General features: G+C 44.1%; 1 protein-coding gene across 2 annotated transcripts; it reads right to left on the reverse strand.

The window, feature by feature from the left end:
• Positions 1-642: 642 nt before the first annotated feature.
• Positions 643-18,607, reverse strand: LOC119217412 (palmitoyltransferase ZDHHC5-A-like). Of its 2 annotated transcripts, none has more exons than XM_037470993.2 (12): positions 18,095-18,606; positions 12,954-14,485; positions 9,592-9,713; positions 9,281-9,438; positions 8,581-8,753; positions 8,189-8,291; positions 7,836-7,927; positions 7,403-7,529; positions 6,526-6,634; positions 6,325-6,434; positions 2,699-3,807; positions 643-1,860 (listed from the first exon to the last, which is right to left on the reverse strand). In XM_037470993.2, the coding sequence occupies exons 2-12, from the start codon at positions 13,115-13,117 to the stop codon at positions 1,632-1,634; spliced, it is 2,496 nt and encodes an 831-aa protein (XP_037326890.2). In that variant the 5' UTR covers positions 13,118-14,485; positions 18,095-18,606; the 3' UTR covers positions 643-1,631. The 2 variants fall into 2 exon arrangements, 1 of the variants encoding a protein (XP_037326890.2); XR_009956946.1 differs by having other exon boundaries at positions 1,718-1,860; positions 2,570-3,807; positions 18,095-18,607.
• Between the last annotated feature and the right edge of the window lie 12 nt (positions 18,608-18,619).

The raw sequence follows: 18,619 nt of genomic DNA on the forward strand, positions 1-18,619 counted from the left end.
CCACTACTAGGTTGTCACAGATGCCTCTTTGATTATTGACGCTCGCAGGAGCGCCTGTACAGTACACACTTTTACACCTTTCTTTGAATATTCCACTCACTCACCTTGTCCCAATCAAAACCAGAAAAATTATTCCCTTCATCTCACCCTTACCGGTTAAGATTGGGTTAAGACAACATGACCGGAGACGGAGTCCGGGGGAAACTCCCGGAAACCTTACTGCCACAATAAAGGGATGACTTGTTGTACAGCGCTGTGGCTCCACTTGGCCGTGGCTCCACTTGTCTTTTCATCACTCGATCATTCTGGGACACTTAAACTGAAGCCCATCTCCCGTTGGCATCATGAAATCACATACTACTGTTGCAACAAATTAAAAATAGAGGTTCAATTCATTGTGAAATTACAGAGTAACAAATCACGAGTGGACAGTCACTCAGAGAAACTGACCAAAAGTCCTTCCATCTGTTATTCCACTTCCTGAAATCGAAAGGAACAATGAAGGTGTGATGGCTCTCAAAGATGAATTGTGAGCCTGACCCCTCCAAAGCAGCCATACAGCACTGCAATTTGAACTATTTCTTGGACAGGAGTGCATAGCTGATGACTTGCTGGGAAAAGGAAGATTGTTGCACAACATCATCACAACTATTTTTTATTTGTTTTACCAAACACATTTTCTCAGACTGGCAGCCTTGTTCATGTTTGAAGGTAATCTTGACATCATTTCCCTCGCCACCCTTCAGCTGAGATGAGTTTGGAGAGCAGGCGGACGTTCACAGTTAGAAAGAAAACATCAGTGCAGATGCAACTGGACTGTGAGACGATGTTTGAAATAAGGCGTCTGGTTAGAGATTACAGCTCAACCCTCAATATTAAAAAATTAATTTAACAGCTATATTACCATATAAATACATATAAAACCATTTCAAATTAAATAGGTGGCATAAAAAAACACTTTATACTTGCTCGAGGAATGAATTTTCTGCCGCCACATCTTAAGGACCCTTTAACAAAGGCTTCTACATGGTTTCCTTGTTCACTTTAGTTTGACCACTTGGTCAACAGCGGCATCTAGTGGTCAGTAGTAATAGTGCATGCTGCAGTCTGAACGCCACTTACAAAAAGAAACCCACATTTAAAATCACATTCTGTACAAACATGGCATCATATTCACGAGGAAAGAACCAAACAAACGGGGAACCACCATCTTTCTTTCTTTCCAATGTCACACTTGTCCTCGTCCGGGACATTGTCACAATCCAGAACTGCTCTGAGTGACACCCTGATGCCTGACCTCTTGTGGGACAACATCACACAGTACCCCTCGTGTCTGTTTTGTGCAGGCTGTTATTAAAGGTAGGCTGTAACCAGCTGTGTCTTCATCTAGAGACTGATCACACTGTGGGAAGCCCTTTACTTGGATTCTGCCACATTGGTTTTCTATGTCTGCCACACAGACTGAATCCTCCTGGAGGGGTTTCAGGTTCAATGATGTTCCAAACATAAGCTCAAATGGAGCTTCAGTCCAAAAGTGCTGATTGGACTCACAGCTAATGCAGAGCCCACTAGTGGCACTAGTCCAGGCAGAAATGTCTCATTTGTCCTTGAGGGGGGGACCTCGATGCCACTCAGACAGAAATCTCATAGGTGGTGCCTCCGATGCCCATCACCTTCGTCACCCTGCCAGCCTGAGGCTTGTGGGTGGCACTCAATGCCGAGCTGGGGTAGGCCACTCTGGGGCTGGCAGACACTCTGACTGGGTGACAGGGAGAGGAAGGGGCCGAGCAGGAAGAGGTGGAGGAGAAGGGTCTGCAGCCATTGGTCCAGCTCAGAGGTTTCATCTGGATGGGCTCATCGCTGATGACACAAAGATGATCAGAACATACATGAGACATTACTACAGCTCTGAGGCCTGATCACATGACCTGGTACAAGACAACAGGAAGAGAAACCACTGCACCACTTTAGCAATTCAGCTCATAATAAACAGCAAACATATTGTTGACTATATGGATCTAAATAAACACAAAGGCTTAAAACCGCTGCCTATTATCTCTAGCTAGGTCAGATATAGATTTCTGCAGGGATAACATCATTGGTTTATCCACAAACAGTAAATGTGATTCTTCTGATGGATCTCGGATGATGGAAAGCTAAACAAATGTATGATGTCTGAAGTGTAAGGTGAAAAGCTAACTCCCCCTACGGCCACTCAGCTCCTTGATCTCCACCTGAGGGCCGTTCACTGACTTGTTCCACATCTAAACACTGATGCACATAATAACCGCTTCAAATGAGCTGAGGGGAACCAGAAGTGTACTGCCTTGTTTCAGGACTAAACTTCCATCATGTTACATATGTTCAAAAAGACACTGCATCCATTTCTGCCTGTTCTGTACATCCTATTTAACTACCCTGTGCCTCTTCCACTGCTGTGTCTTCCATATGCTCACACACTCTAGTTGTTATAGACAGGAACATGGACGGACTAAATACAGGACAGGAAGGAAAGCATCACAAATGGAACAGTCAGAAACAAGCTAAGGGGAAAGAAGGAAGGACTCACGGGCAATCTGGCAGGAGGAAGAGAAGAAGGGAGGCAAAGCAGTCCATCAGGTTTTCAGGTGGGCAGGTGGGGTTTTTCAGGGTTAACAGCAAACCAATCGGCCCGACAAAAGGTGAAATTCATACTCACTTTGCCGCTTGCATTTCTCCTCCTCCCATCCCTCCTCCTCCTTCTCCTCCTCCTCCGCCGCCTCCTCCTACAACCGCCGCATTGGCTCCAGCTGATGCAGAAGCCTTTCGGACCAGCCTATACTGCATTTCAGCAGCAGCAGCACTCGAGTAGGACAGTGACTTTCCCAGAGGGGGAGGGTGCGGGGAGCGAGGAGGGTGGGTGGTGGAGGAGGATCCCAGAGGGGTGTCGGTGGAGCGGGTGCGATATGGATAAGCGTGGTGGGGAGGTGCATGAGGGGCAGCGAAGCGGGGAGGGCGGGAGGTATCGGAAGTGGAGGTGGAATGGTGGTGGTGATGATGGCCGTGGTGGTGGTGGTGGTGGTGATGATGTGGGAGGGGCGGGGCAGAAGAGGATGGGAGAGCCGTAGAATGATTGGCAGATGGCAGATGAGAGCCAGGGTGGAGCTTACCCAGCGGGTGCTCCCTGTGTGGAGGAGGAGGCGGGGAGGAGGATGAGGAGCGATGGAGGAAGGAGTGGTGGTGGTGGGACGAGTGGTGGTAGTGATGGGGAGACTGGGAGTGTATATCAGCATCTCTGTGCTGTGATATCAGGAAGGAGGAGTTGTAGCTGCCTGGCGCTGGAGTGCAGGGTCTCCCGGAGGAAACCTCCCGTGGCCCTGCCCCCACTTTTTCGGAGTCATCAGCACTGTCCAGCAAGCTCTCATACGACAGGCTCCCGTTGCGGGACGAGTGGTGAGGCGGGGGTGTCTGATTGGCTAAGCTCTTGAAGCTGACCGAGGCGGTGGTGGCCTCCAAGACGTGGACACCGCCCACTGAGGTGTGAGTGGAGCTGGAAGATCGCGAGGCCCCTCGCGACAGGACTGTGGGGTCGGAGAAGGAGGGGAATGAGCGTCCGCCAAGGGAGTACCCGGGGATGCCCCCTGCACCCACCTCCCTTCTGCCCTCCCTCCTCTCCCCGCCTCTTCCCACCGTCCCTCTGTCAGATGAAGCGTCTCTCTGGTCCAGGCTGGGCTGGGAGCGGAAACCAGGCTGCTGGCTGGCCTGCAGCAGGGAGGAGGTGGAGGAGGATGAGTCCCTGGCACTGCCGACACTCTCGCCTCGACTCAGCTGGAAGAGGCACGAGGAGGAGAAGAAGGGGAGATGTAGGAGAAGGGGGAGCAGGAAGGAAAAGAAACAAGAAGAGGCTGAGCAGATCAGGGAAGAGAGCAAAGTCCCGTTTGTTTGGAGCTCCCTCTTGAGTTTGGGTCCCGACACAATACGCACACATACAAGTTTTTTAATATAATTTACTTTAAACTCCAGTTCAATAGTCCTAACACACCTTTGTGGCCTGTGGTAGAATGCCTTTTGTTCTGGTCTTAAAGGAACATTATTATGCCCATGTGCTCTAGCTGTGACGCTATGGAGCCAAATCCAGGACAAAAGTGTTGACCATTTGAAAGATTAAAAAATGAAGGCAAATATCTTGATATTTGATGTCCAATAATTGTCAGTTGCAGATTTTATATCTTTTGTTTGAAATTATTAATTTTATCTTTGTAGGGCCTATCTGCTTGGAAGCTTCAACTGTTGCCATGGTGATCATCACCCCAAATCAGTGTTTGAATGAATTGTTTAATTAGGAAAAAGAATCTTACATTACTAATTAATGCATCAAGGTACATTGGACATCTCGATCAGTCCCAAAGCAAAGGAATACACTTGATGGAGTATTTCTCTCTTGAGTAGTGAAAAGTAAGTAGTTAAAACATTCCTTCTTATTCATGAGTACATGGAAAGGATTCTTCTTTCTGAGTCAGTGGGGAAGGTTTTCTCTGTGAGACCGACTCAGGTGACAAGAGCACAAAACATCAGAAGGACACATGGAGCATTTGAAGGACACTAAGCGGCGGACAGAGGGCCTTTGGCGCTTTAATGCTGAAGGGAATCTATAGGAGACACATCTCTAATCAGGGAGAAAGGAGGGAGAAACAAACAGCAGACATGGGCCCCAATACTGAGCAGAACCTATCCAGTTGTGTTCGGATATGTTTAAATTAGGGCCGGGACTCGATTAGAAATATTAATCTAATTAATTAGAGGCTTTGTAATTAATTAATCGAAATTAATTGCATTTTAATTGCATAAATATTTGACCTGAGAACAGTGAGAAGTCATTTTTTTCACATGGATTTTTATTTTTGTTCAACCAATTCCAGCAGACAAGTGTAGCAATAGCATATTTAGAAATATAGTACTTTCAGAAATTCAGTTTTTTTAAGTAGACCAATACTTTCAAGTACATTGGTTATTTTTTCAGACGTGGACTTAGTTACCCTGGTCCTTAAACCAGTCATCTGGTGCAGTGTGGGTTGGGTGTGGGTCCTTGTACTCGGAGTCGGGCTAACGTCCACGCTAGCTGGTAATTGTTTTGCGTTGAGGTGATACTTGAGGCTCGATGTGCTGCGGTGATATGCGAATTCCTTGTTGCATAGCTTGCACACAACCATGCTCTTATCAACGCTTCCATCCGTTTGTTTTTTATAATAAAATTTCCCATTCACGGGGCCAACCGACACGGTCTCGTCAGCTTCTTCGTTCATGTTCACTGTGGTTTGTTGTTGTCTGAAGTCATGAACGCTAGTTGGTGCTCCAGTATAATTGGTCCGCCAAAACTCATCCAGTGAGAAACGTCCCGCGGTGCAAAAAATAAGTGTAAAAATGCGTAAAAAATGTTTATGTGTTATTTTTTGTGTAATTAATTAATCTTAATTCACATTGTAATTAATTAATCTTAATTAACGCGCTAAAGTCCCGGCCCTAGTTTAAATCAAATATGACGATCAGCCTCATACTCCAGAGGTGGATGAATTTGATACTTACATTTTAAATGTGTTCAAACAGTATTACAGCCATGTCCAGAGCAAACAGAAATGAAAAAGAAGAAAAAAAGGGCTCTTCGAACACTCATTCACTTACTGATACTGATCAACAGAGAGCCACTGAGGAGCAGAAACACAAACAATAAGACCCGTTAGAAACAGAGACCAGCACCAGTGGAGACACGACTACTCTTAGGTTGATGGCTCGGACACACTGAGAACCTACAACAGGAAGACTCAGTTGTCCGATCCATTTTCAACCAGACCAGAAGCACTACGGCTCTTACTTTTTACAAGAATACCTCCGGACTTCTAAACGGTTTACCAGTGAAAAATTTGCACTGAGCACTTGGCTAAAAGGAGGGTCAATAAAATAGTCTACGCTAGACAGCCAGATGCATGCGTCTTGGGTCAGCAGGATTTGGTCCTACAGTTGACTGGGTCGATACTTTTTAACTCGTGCTGCACTTTGTAGCTTGTTTTCCTTTAACCTCTGTTGCAGTCAAAATGTCCTCAGGCAAGACTTTGAGCCAGTGTGTCTGATGAGCAGCTGGTCCACTTACCACTGACTATTACGCACTACTATCATCCATCATTTGATCATGACATGAGCATCAGGGAGACGGCCTCCTTCTCTCAGTTGGCCGACTGTTGTTTCTGGCTAGTTTTCCCTTCCTACAGACTATACAGCTGTAAGGCCTTGTGAGGCGATGACCTCAGCGATGACCTCAACCGAGTTGACTCAGGCTCATGAGTGTATTACCTGGTTGGCGTAAGCGTGTGTGAGCGCTGTGTGGTTCTTGCCGGGGCTGTAGCTCGGCCTGTATTTGTACATGGTGGGGGTAGGAGGGGCTTTGTTCAGCAGATGGCACTCTGCATCAAGGTGGGGAGACAAAGAATACAAAATGTCACGTGAAGTCAAGGTAGAATGGGATCAGAATAGGATGGGAAGTTGAAGGATTACCCTCTGGGTTTCCTTTGGGGATTCCAGGGTAGTGCAGCTCTGGCTTAGGAGGAGCTGGAGGCTCTGAGTCACATGACTGGCTCTCCATCATCTCCAGACTGGACTTAGACTGGATACAAAACTCAAAGAATCACAATCAGCTGACTGAAATAGGGTTCTATGTATACATCATTTACATCCAGTATGCGCAGACCAGTCACAAGAACCAGAAAGATAAGTAACACATGACTGATTGCTACACTGTGCTTGTTCTTAAATTTGTTACACTGCCATACAGAAAACAACATAATCAAAAATATCAACAATAATAATAATAATCTGTTTGATGTGCTTTGAGAGCATAATAAAGAGGCAGAACAACAAGCTGCTAGATGGGACCGTCTTGCATTGACTAATGTGACCTATGAGGATTTCTGGCTCTTAAACCTCTTGCTGCCATCTGGACCGGCCTATAAGCAACCCTACATAACACGGGTCCCCCACAGGCAGACTCAATTAGGCGTCCTTTTAGAAGGGAGTTGTGTATGTGTGTTTTGGGCCAGGCCACGCCTCTTTTCAGTGAGCAAACCTCTTCAGACGATCAGCAAAAAGCTCCTTATAAACTCCCCATTGTCCCCCCTTTTGGTTCCAGTGGAGCGGACTTCTTTATTTTCTACTTAGCGGGTGAGTTATGTTTATTGTTATGGCCTTTGAGAGGCTGATGTCCTTACTTCAATAAATTTTTAATAAATGTCACTGCCCGCTTTGTTTCACCTTTTGCCCATAAATAATCTAGTGCTGCTTTATGTCACCGCCTGTACCCCCGGGCATTACGAAAGCCGTAACACAGCTCTTTAAATCCCACAGGGAGGTGACACCGCCGTGCAGCGGTTCTTACCCGGTGCAGGTCTCCCTGTATGCCGTTGTCCAGGATCTTTGCAGCCAGCTGGGCCTCCGTCAGCTGTGGTCGCAGAAAGGGGGGCTGCACACGCACGCTCTGCACACACTTCTTTCTTCCCAGATATCTAAGGAGCATAGAAATGAGCAGTGTGCGCATCTTAAAAACAGCTGCACACGCCAGGAGCTGCCGTATCACTTTGTGGACTTCATGTTAAAAATGACAGAGAGACAAAACAAAGTTTGATTTTCTTTTTCTATGTGCACGACAAGTGTCCAGGTCTTAAGAGCTTCCCATGGAAACAAAGAACACAAGAGGTTGAAGGAACCATGAAATCGGCAGAACTCTTGGTGGAAACTATACTCCTGTTGTGATTGCAGTTTTACACTGTGCTGAAATGTTCTAGGTATCAGAAGAATCAGAAGATATGCACCTGGGGGCCTGTGAGCTGCAGAGGACATGAGAGACGTTGTTCCAGCAGCCATTGGTGAAGGGATTCACGCCTCCTCTGAACTTCCCCGTTACCTGCAGATAGAAACGACAGACCAGTATGGAAGGGAATGCAGAGATGGACAAGGTTTAAATGCTGCCTTGGTTCAAAAGGCTTGCTCTGCTGTTACCTAGAGAACAGGTGTGTGTTCACTTGGGAACAATAAATGTGTATTTTACTGGATCTTCTGTCCACAGCAACTGTAGAAGCCATTTCACCCTTAAAGCGCCTCTTTGTTAGAGGTCCTAGCGTACATGTTTGGAAATCAACTGCAGGATCAATGGGACTGGTCCTACCTGTTCATTGGTGGTCCTGCCTCTTGCCACAAGCACTATGTGGAAACCAGTGAGGCCAGCAACAGGGATGAAGAACAGGCCTGCAACACACATTACAGCCAGCCTGAGAGCACAGGGGGTCAAGGAATACCTTAAGAGACTAGATTAAACAGAGCTGGCCAGACAAAGCCCTCAGAACCATTTTTTATTAATAGGTTGTGATGGCAGACCAATGCAAGCCATTCATTTCCAGTAGTATTCATAGTAGGACCATTCTTTACTAATGTATATAAAATCACCATCGTACCACCACACTGCAGTACACCCTTAGGGTATCGGACACAACCACAACGTTTCGAGGCAGAGTAGGACAACAGGCAATCTTAAGATGGACAAAGAGCCTTGAAGGATACGTGACGATGGTGTGTAGGCGGTCGGCGCTCTGCCGATGGTAGAGGATAAAGAGCAGGCCGAAGCCGAACACGGCCATGATGTGAACCGTCAGCGATAGGAGGAAGAGGAAGAAGTAGCGGTAGTTCCTCCTGCCGATGCAATTGTTCACCCAAGGACAGTGGTGGTCGAAATCCTACAAGATTAGTAGAAAGACAAAAGGAACTGGATGAATACAGCTATTAGAGAGTCATGCATCCTTCTATACATCCTACACTGCGCGCCGTGACGGGACTCCATGCCATAAATATGAAAGTATGTCTCACACGACATGGGCTACAGCTGTCCACATGTCAATCAAAAGCAAACATGGGATTGATCCATGGAGTTTGTTTAGAGAAATCATAAATGACGAATTAATGAACTACACCACGTCACATGACTTCAGGTCACTACCATTGAGCTGAAGGATGACCTGTGTTCTAGTTTAAAGAAAGAAGAAGAAACGAAAATACTGAACATTTAGAAGAATTTAACCTTTTAGGTTGAACATCTTGATTTGGTTATTACCTAATTATAATTGAAGCAGTTGAGACCATTTGTAATTTTGACGAGATCATCAAGCAAAACAATCAACTCGTTGATGGTCTTTCACATATCTAACATGCCGTGTACAGTGCTGTGAACACGTCTCTGATAGTCCATGTGTAAAGGGTCGCTCACCTCGACACAGTTATCACAGACGGAGCAGTGCGAGCACCGTGGCGGTCTGTAGAAGCGGCAGGTGGAGCACCACTTCATCCGGACCTGGATCCCTCGGATGTCCACAGTCTTGTAGAGGGGAGCACGGAAATCATCCTCTTTGTCCTCGTCCTCCTCGGCTTCAGGGAAAGGAACAGGAACAGAGGATGATACACATGGTCACATAAACATATGGAAGCGCTGGACTTAATATGAATGAAGCTAAATAATGAAGCCAAAAGGCCAACTTGACATTTGCTAAGTGCTAACAGTCTTTGCTACCATACAGCCACCTTTCGGGAAGACTCCCGGGTCCATGAACGTGGCCAGGCAGAAGTTGGCCAGAACAAAGAGAAAGATGACTCCATTGTAGATGGGCACGGCCACGGAGAACCGCTCCGAGAGCCACGGACACCTGGGAAAGGAACACAGGGGACCGTTGTGTCTTATTATTAATATTTCCTACATACATTCAAACAGATCAATTGGATAACAGATGACTCATATTAGCCTGGAGTTAGAGTTCTTTTAAGACTCCCCAAGCTCTTATCACACATCAACACGTAGAAGTGTGATGATTGAAAGTGAAGAAATCATTGAAAAGGATACAACTGGCAGTTAACTTCTTTACTTCCATCGATATTCTTTTCAACAGATCATTGTGATGTGTAAGTATGACATTTGGAGGTGTATGCAAGCATTTAGCCAAGTTTGATGGACACTGCTCCAGTCATTGTCAGACAGCATACAAGAATAAAAATAAAAAATAAAGCTGACATGATGCATTACTTATTAGTTACTATATGGATACCAAATAATCACCCTAAATCACATAAATACCCTTAAATCAAAGAATCACAACCTTCTGCAACTTAATGGTCTCCCAAGAGGGTTTATGTGGTGTTCCTGCATTGTTCAGAAAACTGCGGTCTGCCTTTTTATGTAGTGTATTAATACACCATTAAGACAATACAAAGGAAGTGGGACTGCACACACCAGGAGCTTTTGTCAGGGTGACAGATGTTGGCCTATTTTCTCCTCACTAATCTGAAGCAGAGCTGACAACACACAGACAGACGCACGCGAACACCCACACGCACACACACATACCACAGTTCAGAGGGAGATTAGGAGCAACTATTTACTTAAAGATACACACTTGCATTATTATATGTGGTTTATATTAAAGATGGCTACCAGTTTCACAAAAGCTTTAATGTATGTGAACAGAAGCCTGATGACAAAGTCACTTTGTAAATCTGATCACATCAGGCTCTGGCATCTCTGTCCCATATCACGTTAAATCATGTTAAATGAGTGAACCCGTACCAGAGCAATCCGTGTATCATTGGTTCTTTCGTTTTTCAATTGATAAACCGAAAACCAAAAAAGATTTGTTTTTCCGTTATTCAATTGAGAAACCAAGAACAAAAAACCAAGTCGAAAAACGGGCCTCTGGCTGAAATTTATTTTAAAAAGTTAGTGTGTGTGACCCGGCAGTTTTGTGACCCAAATTACTTATTTGTGTATTCCACTAATGTCTGTTAATCTTATGGAAGCCCATTTCCAATGTTAGAAAGTCAAAATGATGCGCATGCGCAGGCTCCTTGCAGGTGGTTGTCGACATCCCTACGGTCACACAGAGGTGTCGTTCGTGTTTTAACAACATCTTGCTGATTAGCTAATGAAATGGGAAGTCTGAATCTGTGAATATCTTGACAACTTTACCAAACTGTAAACGTTGAACGGACACTTGCACCCACTCACTCCACACCTTATAACAAACGGCAAGATAGGGACGTCTGATGTACAGAGGTCTGCTTTCAGTGGAGTCTTTGACCACAAAAGTCCTCTGTGATGCTGGACTGCTGAAGGACAGTAACTGCAAAGGCAAAACAATATGTGCTTTCCCATCAGACACCACTAAAGTCTCCAATAAAACCAGATAAGGTTGTTGGTTACTTTTGACAAAAAGTCGCCAAGAGGGTTTGGAAAGTCAATTTACCAAACGACGAAGGATGCTCATAATCAAATTCATCATTTCAACTTTTTAAAACTTCCAGGTCACACACAAACTTTCAAAATATATTTCAGCCAGTGGCCAGTTTTTATACTTGTTTTTTTGTTCTTGTTTTCTCAATTGAATAACGGAAAAACGAATGATACACGGATACATGATACTCGGACAGATGCAGAAGCTTGTCATGAGTTGGGTGGTGGATAGGAGGAGAAGTCAGGAGAGGGATCCCTCCTCTCAGGTTCTCCCTAAGGTTTCTTCCCTTTTTTCCCCATCAATGGTTTTTTTGGGGGGGGGGGAGTTTTTCCTGTGCCGATGTGAGGATTTCGGGACAGAGGATGTTGCATGTGTACAGACTGTAAAGCCCTCTAAGGCAACATTGTAATTTGCGATTTTGGGCTATACAAAATAAAATGAATTTAATTCTTAACGTTCTAAGCTAGGCTGCATACTAGCAGAGTATTGGTACGGTATGAGCCTCAGCATCAATCTACAGCAGCCACTGGTGCAAACAACAAAGATTTCAGATTATAACTTTGCACTCTGCTCAGTCATGTAGAATAAAAATCTCACGCTATGTGGCAAACTCAGGAACCAAGAAACAACGTTTATCTCAGCTCTTGAACCAAACCGAAACTGAAGTCATGAGTCAGCGAGGAAAGGCATGGAGGCATTGACATTGCATAGTTTGAGGGACATCTAATGCCTCGGGCTCTTGTTTCATGATCCAGAGCCTTATTTTGTGCTTTGTTAGTGAATGAGAGCAGCTAGTTTAGGACATGACTCAGAACATACTGAATTACCCGGTCTTAGTACCAGGATGCTGTTACTCGATGGAGAATAAAATCTCTAGAGATTGCCTGGACATTTGCATCATTCCTCATCTCCTTTGTCCTCATTTCCCTTCGCTCCAATGTCACTCCCCCAGAACCCAGCGCGATCTTATCTAATCATCTCATCCAGCTCTTCAAACATAGGTGCAGATCTGCTCCAATAAGGTGCCGTCGTATATAAAAAAACAACATGACCACTCCGATGCAGCCATTGCTGTGTGAGTATTAGTTGGCCATCAGTGAATGAACGTGTGAGTGAAGTATTTGAATGTTGTCAGAGTTTACATTTATTTGAACTGCTCTTTCTGTCTAACGTTTGTAGTTGGGTTGGTTTCACAGGTCTGTGTTCCACAACAACGTTATGTAGTTAAGATACTATGTAGTTTAACATCATCATAACAATGAAAATGGGGGATCATTAATCACATTTCCTCTTTTGTTCTGGTACATCTGTTCCTTTGTCAGTTCAATCCATTTCCATTTGTATTTGTGATGTTGATGGCCTCATCAAGCTATTCAACCCAGTCAATCAAATTAATTTGCTTTGATTGTGGGCCAATGATCGTTTTACAGCTATGACGTGTCCAATTCATAAGAACAAGTCTTAGATCCCACTGCTTTAAGACACATCTGAATTCCTACTGGCTCCTGAGGAAAATCTTTCCCTGCTGATACATTCCACGTAGAACGCTCTCTGCAGTGACAGCGAACCCAAACAATAAGCCAACAGACATGAGGGACATAGGTTTGACATGAAGTGGTCCTTTCACCGCTGCTTGGGAACCAACCGTATGATGCTACTCACGTGAAGCAGAAGAAGAGCGTGGTGGAGCCCACAAGGAAGAAAGTGGCCGCCGACACCGGGACGTAGCGGGAGGGTCTCAGGCGTCTGGTGGTCGAGACCGCTGTGTGGGGGAGGGGCGACGAGGAAGGACCCCGCCCTCCGCTCTTGCTGCTGACACCTGGCATCACTTCCTTTGGGTGGAGGTGTGTGGAGGTTTTGTTTTGTAACTTCTGTTTGGGTGGATTAAGTGGATTTCTAGTTTGGGGATAGAAATAAAGGTGAAAGGACAAATACAAAAGAAATGGAGGAATACATGAGTGTGTGGGGGGGGGGGGGGGGGGGCTTCCTCTTTCCCGTGGACAAATGGAAAACACTTTTTTCCCCACACTGAGAAGCTTAAGTTCGTAGGTCAATCCTGATTGCGGAAGATTAAAATAAGCCTACAAGTCAAAAGCTGTTTTTTCTTGTCAGCCAATAAACAGGTGGGAAGGCAGGACGAACAAATAAGCCACAGATTGTAAAGAGAGGGTGTGAAGGCGGTGGTGGTGGGGGGGCAGATTGTTTAAAAGACTTGCAGGTAATACACAACACTAGTTTCACTCCGTTCGACCTGACGTGTCAATTAAAATCACAAACCCATAATCTGCTTTATGTAAAACAAGTTGAATGAAGCTTTAGTGAGAAACATGATAGCGGTGCAAAGGAAACAACTTGGGCATTATTGAGATACAAAAACTGTATGGGATTTGACAACAGATGCGAGTTCAGTTCAGTGAGGTACAGCAAATGGTAGAAGTAGGCCTGTTATGGTTGGAGAAGAGCTTCCACAATGGATCAAAAGAAAGGAATGACATTGAAAGAAAAGTGGAAAGCTTGAAAGAAAAGACAAAGGGGAATGACGATGACTTTCCTCGGCCGAGATTTGAAATGGAAACTGGGCTTGTCCGTGATCAAGTCTGTGGCAGCAGAGCGTGTGGAGATCTTGTTGATCGAAAGTTTTCAGCACCCTGAGACCTGGAGCAATGTGTGGAAAGGTTTTACAGATGTGTAGTGATCAGCCCTTGCTCTCTCTCACAACTTCCTTTCAGTCCAGCACTGGGATTAAAAACAGCAGTCTGTAAACGGGCCAGTAGGGTAGCCTAGTTTTTCTGCGTCGGGGCATCCTCAAACCACTTCACCTGCCGGCCGAACCAGGGACATGATTGGAAGACAGAAAGCAACAATTGGCGGTGTGGTTCTTTCCAAAACTTCCAGAGGGAGACCCAGTGGAACATCCATTGGTATCCATAGAAATTAAACGTTTGAAAAAGAGATAACTGTTAAATTTGGAGCGTTATGTGGGTTATGTGTGACGAGACAGCAAAGTCCTGAAAATGAAAAGAATGGTGGTTTCTATATGTGGACGCTTGAGATTCCTATGGGCGTTTGCAGCTTAGAAGATTCTCCCCTCGAGAGCAGGATTCAGTGCTGATCAGCTGAGCACTTTTTAAAGATCAGTTTGTCCCGGGTCAAACCAAGAAGACAATCCAGTCTGATGATTGGTCAGGATGCACCTACAGAACAAGCAGAGGAACAGCGCTTTAGTCACATTCATTTTATCCTGAACTCACACGTACAGGCTGCTTATTTTATGTGTTGATATGTCACTCTTTTGAAATATGAAACATGAAAAGACAGGCAGAGAGACAGGCTTGCTCCGCATTTGTCCTTCAATCCATGGACTTGGGACATCAGTCCTTCTGTCAGTCAACATACAAGGTCATCTGTTCCACAGCTTTACTGCTTTTGGTAGTGGCCTATCTAATCTTTATTTTTAATTACACACGCATTACACATTTGCTGATTCATTGAGTGTTGGGCAAAGGCATTTGGCCTTACCATGTAACAAGGCCGTGTCCGAGGTTACCAACCTTTAATATCTCTTCAAAACAATCGCTCAAAGTAGGAATATCTTCGGAGCTCATGGTTGTATGTGTGAAGGCAATTCTCATACAGCATGTAGACAAACCTAAAACAGCACAATATTCTGTTTCTAGTGTGTTACCCAACATCTGGCCATGTTAAGACCAAAAATGAAAGTTTGAATGCTGAACATACACACTCCTGAACAATAAGGGTGCATTGATATGCTGCTCAATACATTTCAGCCTAACACATGACTGTTCTACCTACACACACCATCAGATATTTACTTTAGTAGGGATCCAATTTTACTCACACCCAAATTTAAAAGAATTCTGAATGCAAACCATCATTTGGATTTCTTCAAGCTCCAATAAGGTACAAATACAAGTTATTTCTTCAACTATTAGTCTTTTGCATGGGATGTGCATCCTAACTCCATCACGCAGAATGACTATATTGCCATACTGCAAATGCTAGAAAACACACACACACAGGCATCTAAATACAGAAGCCCTTTGTGTTCATTTCTAAAGCCGCGTTGCATTAAGACATTTATCACTTTATTTTAGACGCTGTGCTACTTGCAAGTCGCTGTGTTGTTCTCAATAAAAGTTAGAAATTTACATTTACGGCAAACCCATGGTCATGAAGATACTCATTTAATGTCACATGGAATTTAAATCGAAATACCCAACTGAGATCGGCTTGTGCCGTTCTGAAAAAGGATCCTACCACAGACCACCGCAACCTGCCATTCTGACAAAGGAACCTTCCCCCAACCACTTTTCGCACTCGGCAACAGCTGCGTTTTCTCAGATGAACTGTTATGTTGCTGGTTCGGTTTACACAGAGCACATCAGGTGACACAGCCCCTTATAACTGCGGTCAACTCAGCAGACACTCGGATTCGCAGACGCTTGAATTTTAGTGCACGTTTTTGCTGCCATTTACGTTATTAAAAAAGGCTATTTAAATAGTAAATTCCGGACAATGATAGAAGTCTGTATGTACAGGACCTCTCTGACTATTCGTGTACTACTAGCATAGGCATAACCACGCATCCATTGGGGTCGTGTCCCCCCCAATATTGAGAAAGTACCAATCTGTCCCCCTCCAATATACATCAGAAAATATGTCAAATATACAGTATGTTATCCTTTTATGAACTCTGTCAATGGCTCAATCTCTTGGCTTGTTGATTCTCCCACACCTGTCGGGCATCTTTATTATCAGTTAACAAACTGGACCAACTTTAGCTGCTGGTGAGGAGAGACAGAGACTTTTCTACATCCTCCGTTATGTGCTCCACAGAGACCTGGCTCTGTGGATCGATATCGTACTCCGCGCTCCAGCTGTCATGCCTGCTGTCAGCATGGTTGCGCCCTTGACTACTAGGATGATGAATATGAAATAATTGTACTGTACAAATTTGGAGATTTCTCCAAAGTTAAAGCCCTATAATTGCAAGTTTAAAAACACAATTTCTCCATATTTGAGCTGCAATTAAAAGATTCCCCACAATTCCAGGGAAATACCAATAAACCTGTATTAAAGACCTCGCTGACTACTAGGATCATAAATATGAAGAACTTCTACTGTACAAATCTGGAGATTTCTTCAAAGTACAAGTCATATTTTTAGATCAAAGATATCCTGATTTACTTTTTTAATGAACAAATATTAGACGTTTACTTTTGAGAATCTTTAATAAGTATATTAAAAAATGTCTGTAAATGTGTAGTCAAAAGTTTTGTACGCATAGTGTTTGTCTGCACTTATTGGGGAAAGTGTTTTTAACACAGTTCAGTATTTGAATATATTGATAAATAATATTTTTGAAGATGAACTTATGGGACTTTAACTTCTACAGTAAACTACAGTAAAAATATTTTATATTCAGCATTCTAGTAGTCAGAGAGGTCCTTAACACAATTACATTACTTTGGAACTATTGTACAAAAGCACCATTTCTCAAAGTTTAAACTGCAATAAAAAGAAATTTAACAAGGAAAATGTGATTTTTACTGTGAACAAATCTGTACAGTAAAAATGCTTCATATTCATCATGCTAGTAGACTGAGAGATCCTTAACACCCATGCATTGGTCTTTGCCTGGAACTGTTGCTAAATTTGTTTTTATCGCAGTCTAAATGTGGAGGAATGATGTTTTTGAACAAGCAAAAACATGACTTTTACTTTGAAGAAATGCTTCATATTCATCATGCTAGTAATCAGAGAGGTCCTTAATACTCATGTATTAGTCATTGTCTGGAACTATAGAGAAATCTGTTTTTATTGCAGTTCAAATATGGAGAAATAATCATTTTAATCTTGCAAAAATATGACATTTGATATGGGTCTTTTACTTTGGAGAAATCTGTACAGTTGTACAGCTGTACAATGTATAGTTAAAATACTGCATTTATTGTACAAGAGTAATCCGACTGGTCCCGAACATATTAAATAGCTTTTACTCCGGTTACTTGTTATACCGTAAATATCATCATACATGTGCACTAAAATTCAAGCGTCGGCTGAGTTGACCACGGATATCAGAGTGTCGGCTGAGTTGACCGCAGTGGATGGAGTCATCCGACCACAGATCGGTCCGACAGCTGGACACCACCGGCTAAGATGTGCCATCTACTTCAGAACAAGCATCTCCCCAAACGCAGTGAACTCCCTCAATGCTCTATGCTCGTGAACCGACTGATGTTTCATCACATAGTCCATGGAGCCCCCCTCGATCACCGAGCGATTCACTCCGTACATCCGCGTGCAGAAAACCTTATAATTGTGCATTAGGAACATATGATGATGATCTTCGAAAGTAATTTGGCAAAACGTCCCCTGCCTTCTAGCGAAAGACACAGGAGCCGGGGTGGGGACGCACAGTGACCACAATCACTCGGTTAAACACCCGGGACGAAGGACACCCATTAGCTAACGTCCGTTTCAATTGGGGCGTTGTATTAACGGTAACTGTTTTATATGAAAATGCTGACTGTGACGTCTGCGAGTCCATTGAGGATGAAATTATTAAAGTGGGGTGGAGATCGTTAGCGTTAATGGAAACCATCTAACATGACAAAGACGGCCGGTTGGCCTTTAAAGCAGTGAGAAACGTTAACGTTTGCGTTATTGCAAGGCTCGGTATACTGTAGGACCATATTTTCTATATAACATTGATAATACCTAGCCATTAACTAACATTACTCAACTGATTAGCCCTTGCTAGCAGCAAGCTAACAATTTACCTGTGAAGGGAGTTCCCACTCGTTCCGGGTCCAAACACGGTGACCGGAACATACCAGTCCGGGTCGTGTTCTTTCAGCAGTGACCGCTCAACGTCGGCGGTACATCCATTCGTATCCATTCAAGTGGTTTAGCGGTGCGAGCTAGCGAACGTTACCCCAGCGCCAAGCGAATACACACATCGTCCACGGAAAACGTGTGCCTAGTTGGCCAGACGGGATACGTTTCCGTTGTTACTGCAGCTAGCCTAACAAGCGTAACTAACGTAACTGACGTTAACTGTTAGCTAGGGGGGGACGCCATGCTTTCTTTTACTTCTTTGAAATAAATAGCTTCTGTCTTGCAGGCTTATCCACCAATACGGAAGTTAAAGAGAGGATAAAATACAGAAGCTAATGATGAGATCTTCTCATATACTCGTAATATTGGTGGCCAATAAGCTCCCTGATGCCGACATATTTGTCAGTAACTCAAACATGAGGGTCTCGGGGCTAAACAGTTGAATTGTCGTAATCAAATAGCACTGA

This window comes from Pungitius pungitius, chromosome 9, assembly GCF_949316345.1.
Source record: "Pungitius pungitius chromosome 9, fPunPun2.1, whole genome shotgun sequence".
Taxonomy (NCBI): Eukaryota; Metazoa; Chordata; class Actinopteri; order Perciformes; family Gasterosteidae; genus Pungitius; species Pungitius pungitius.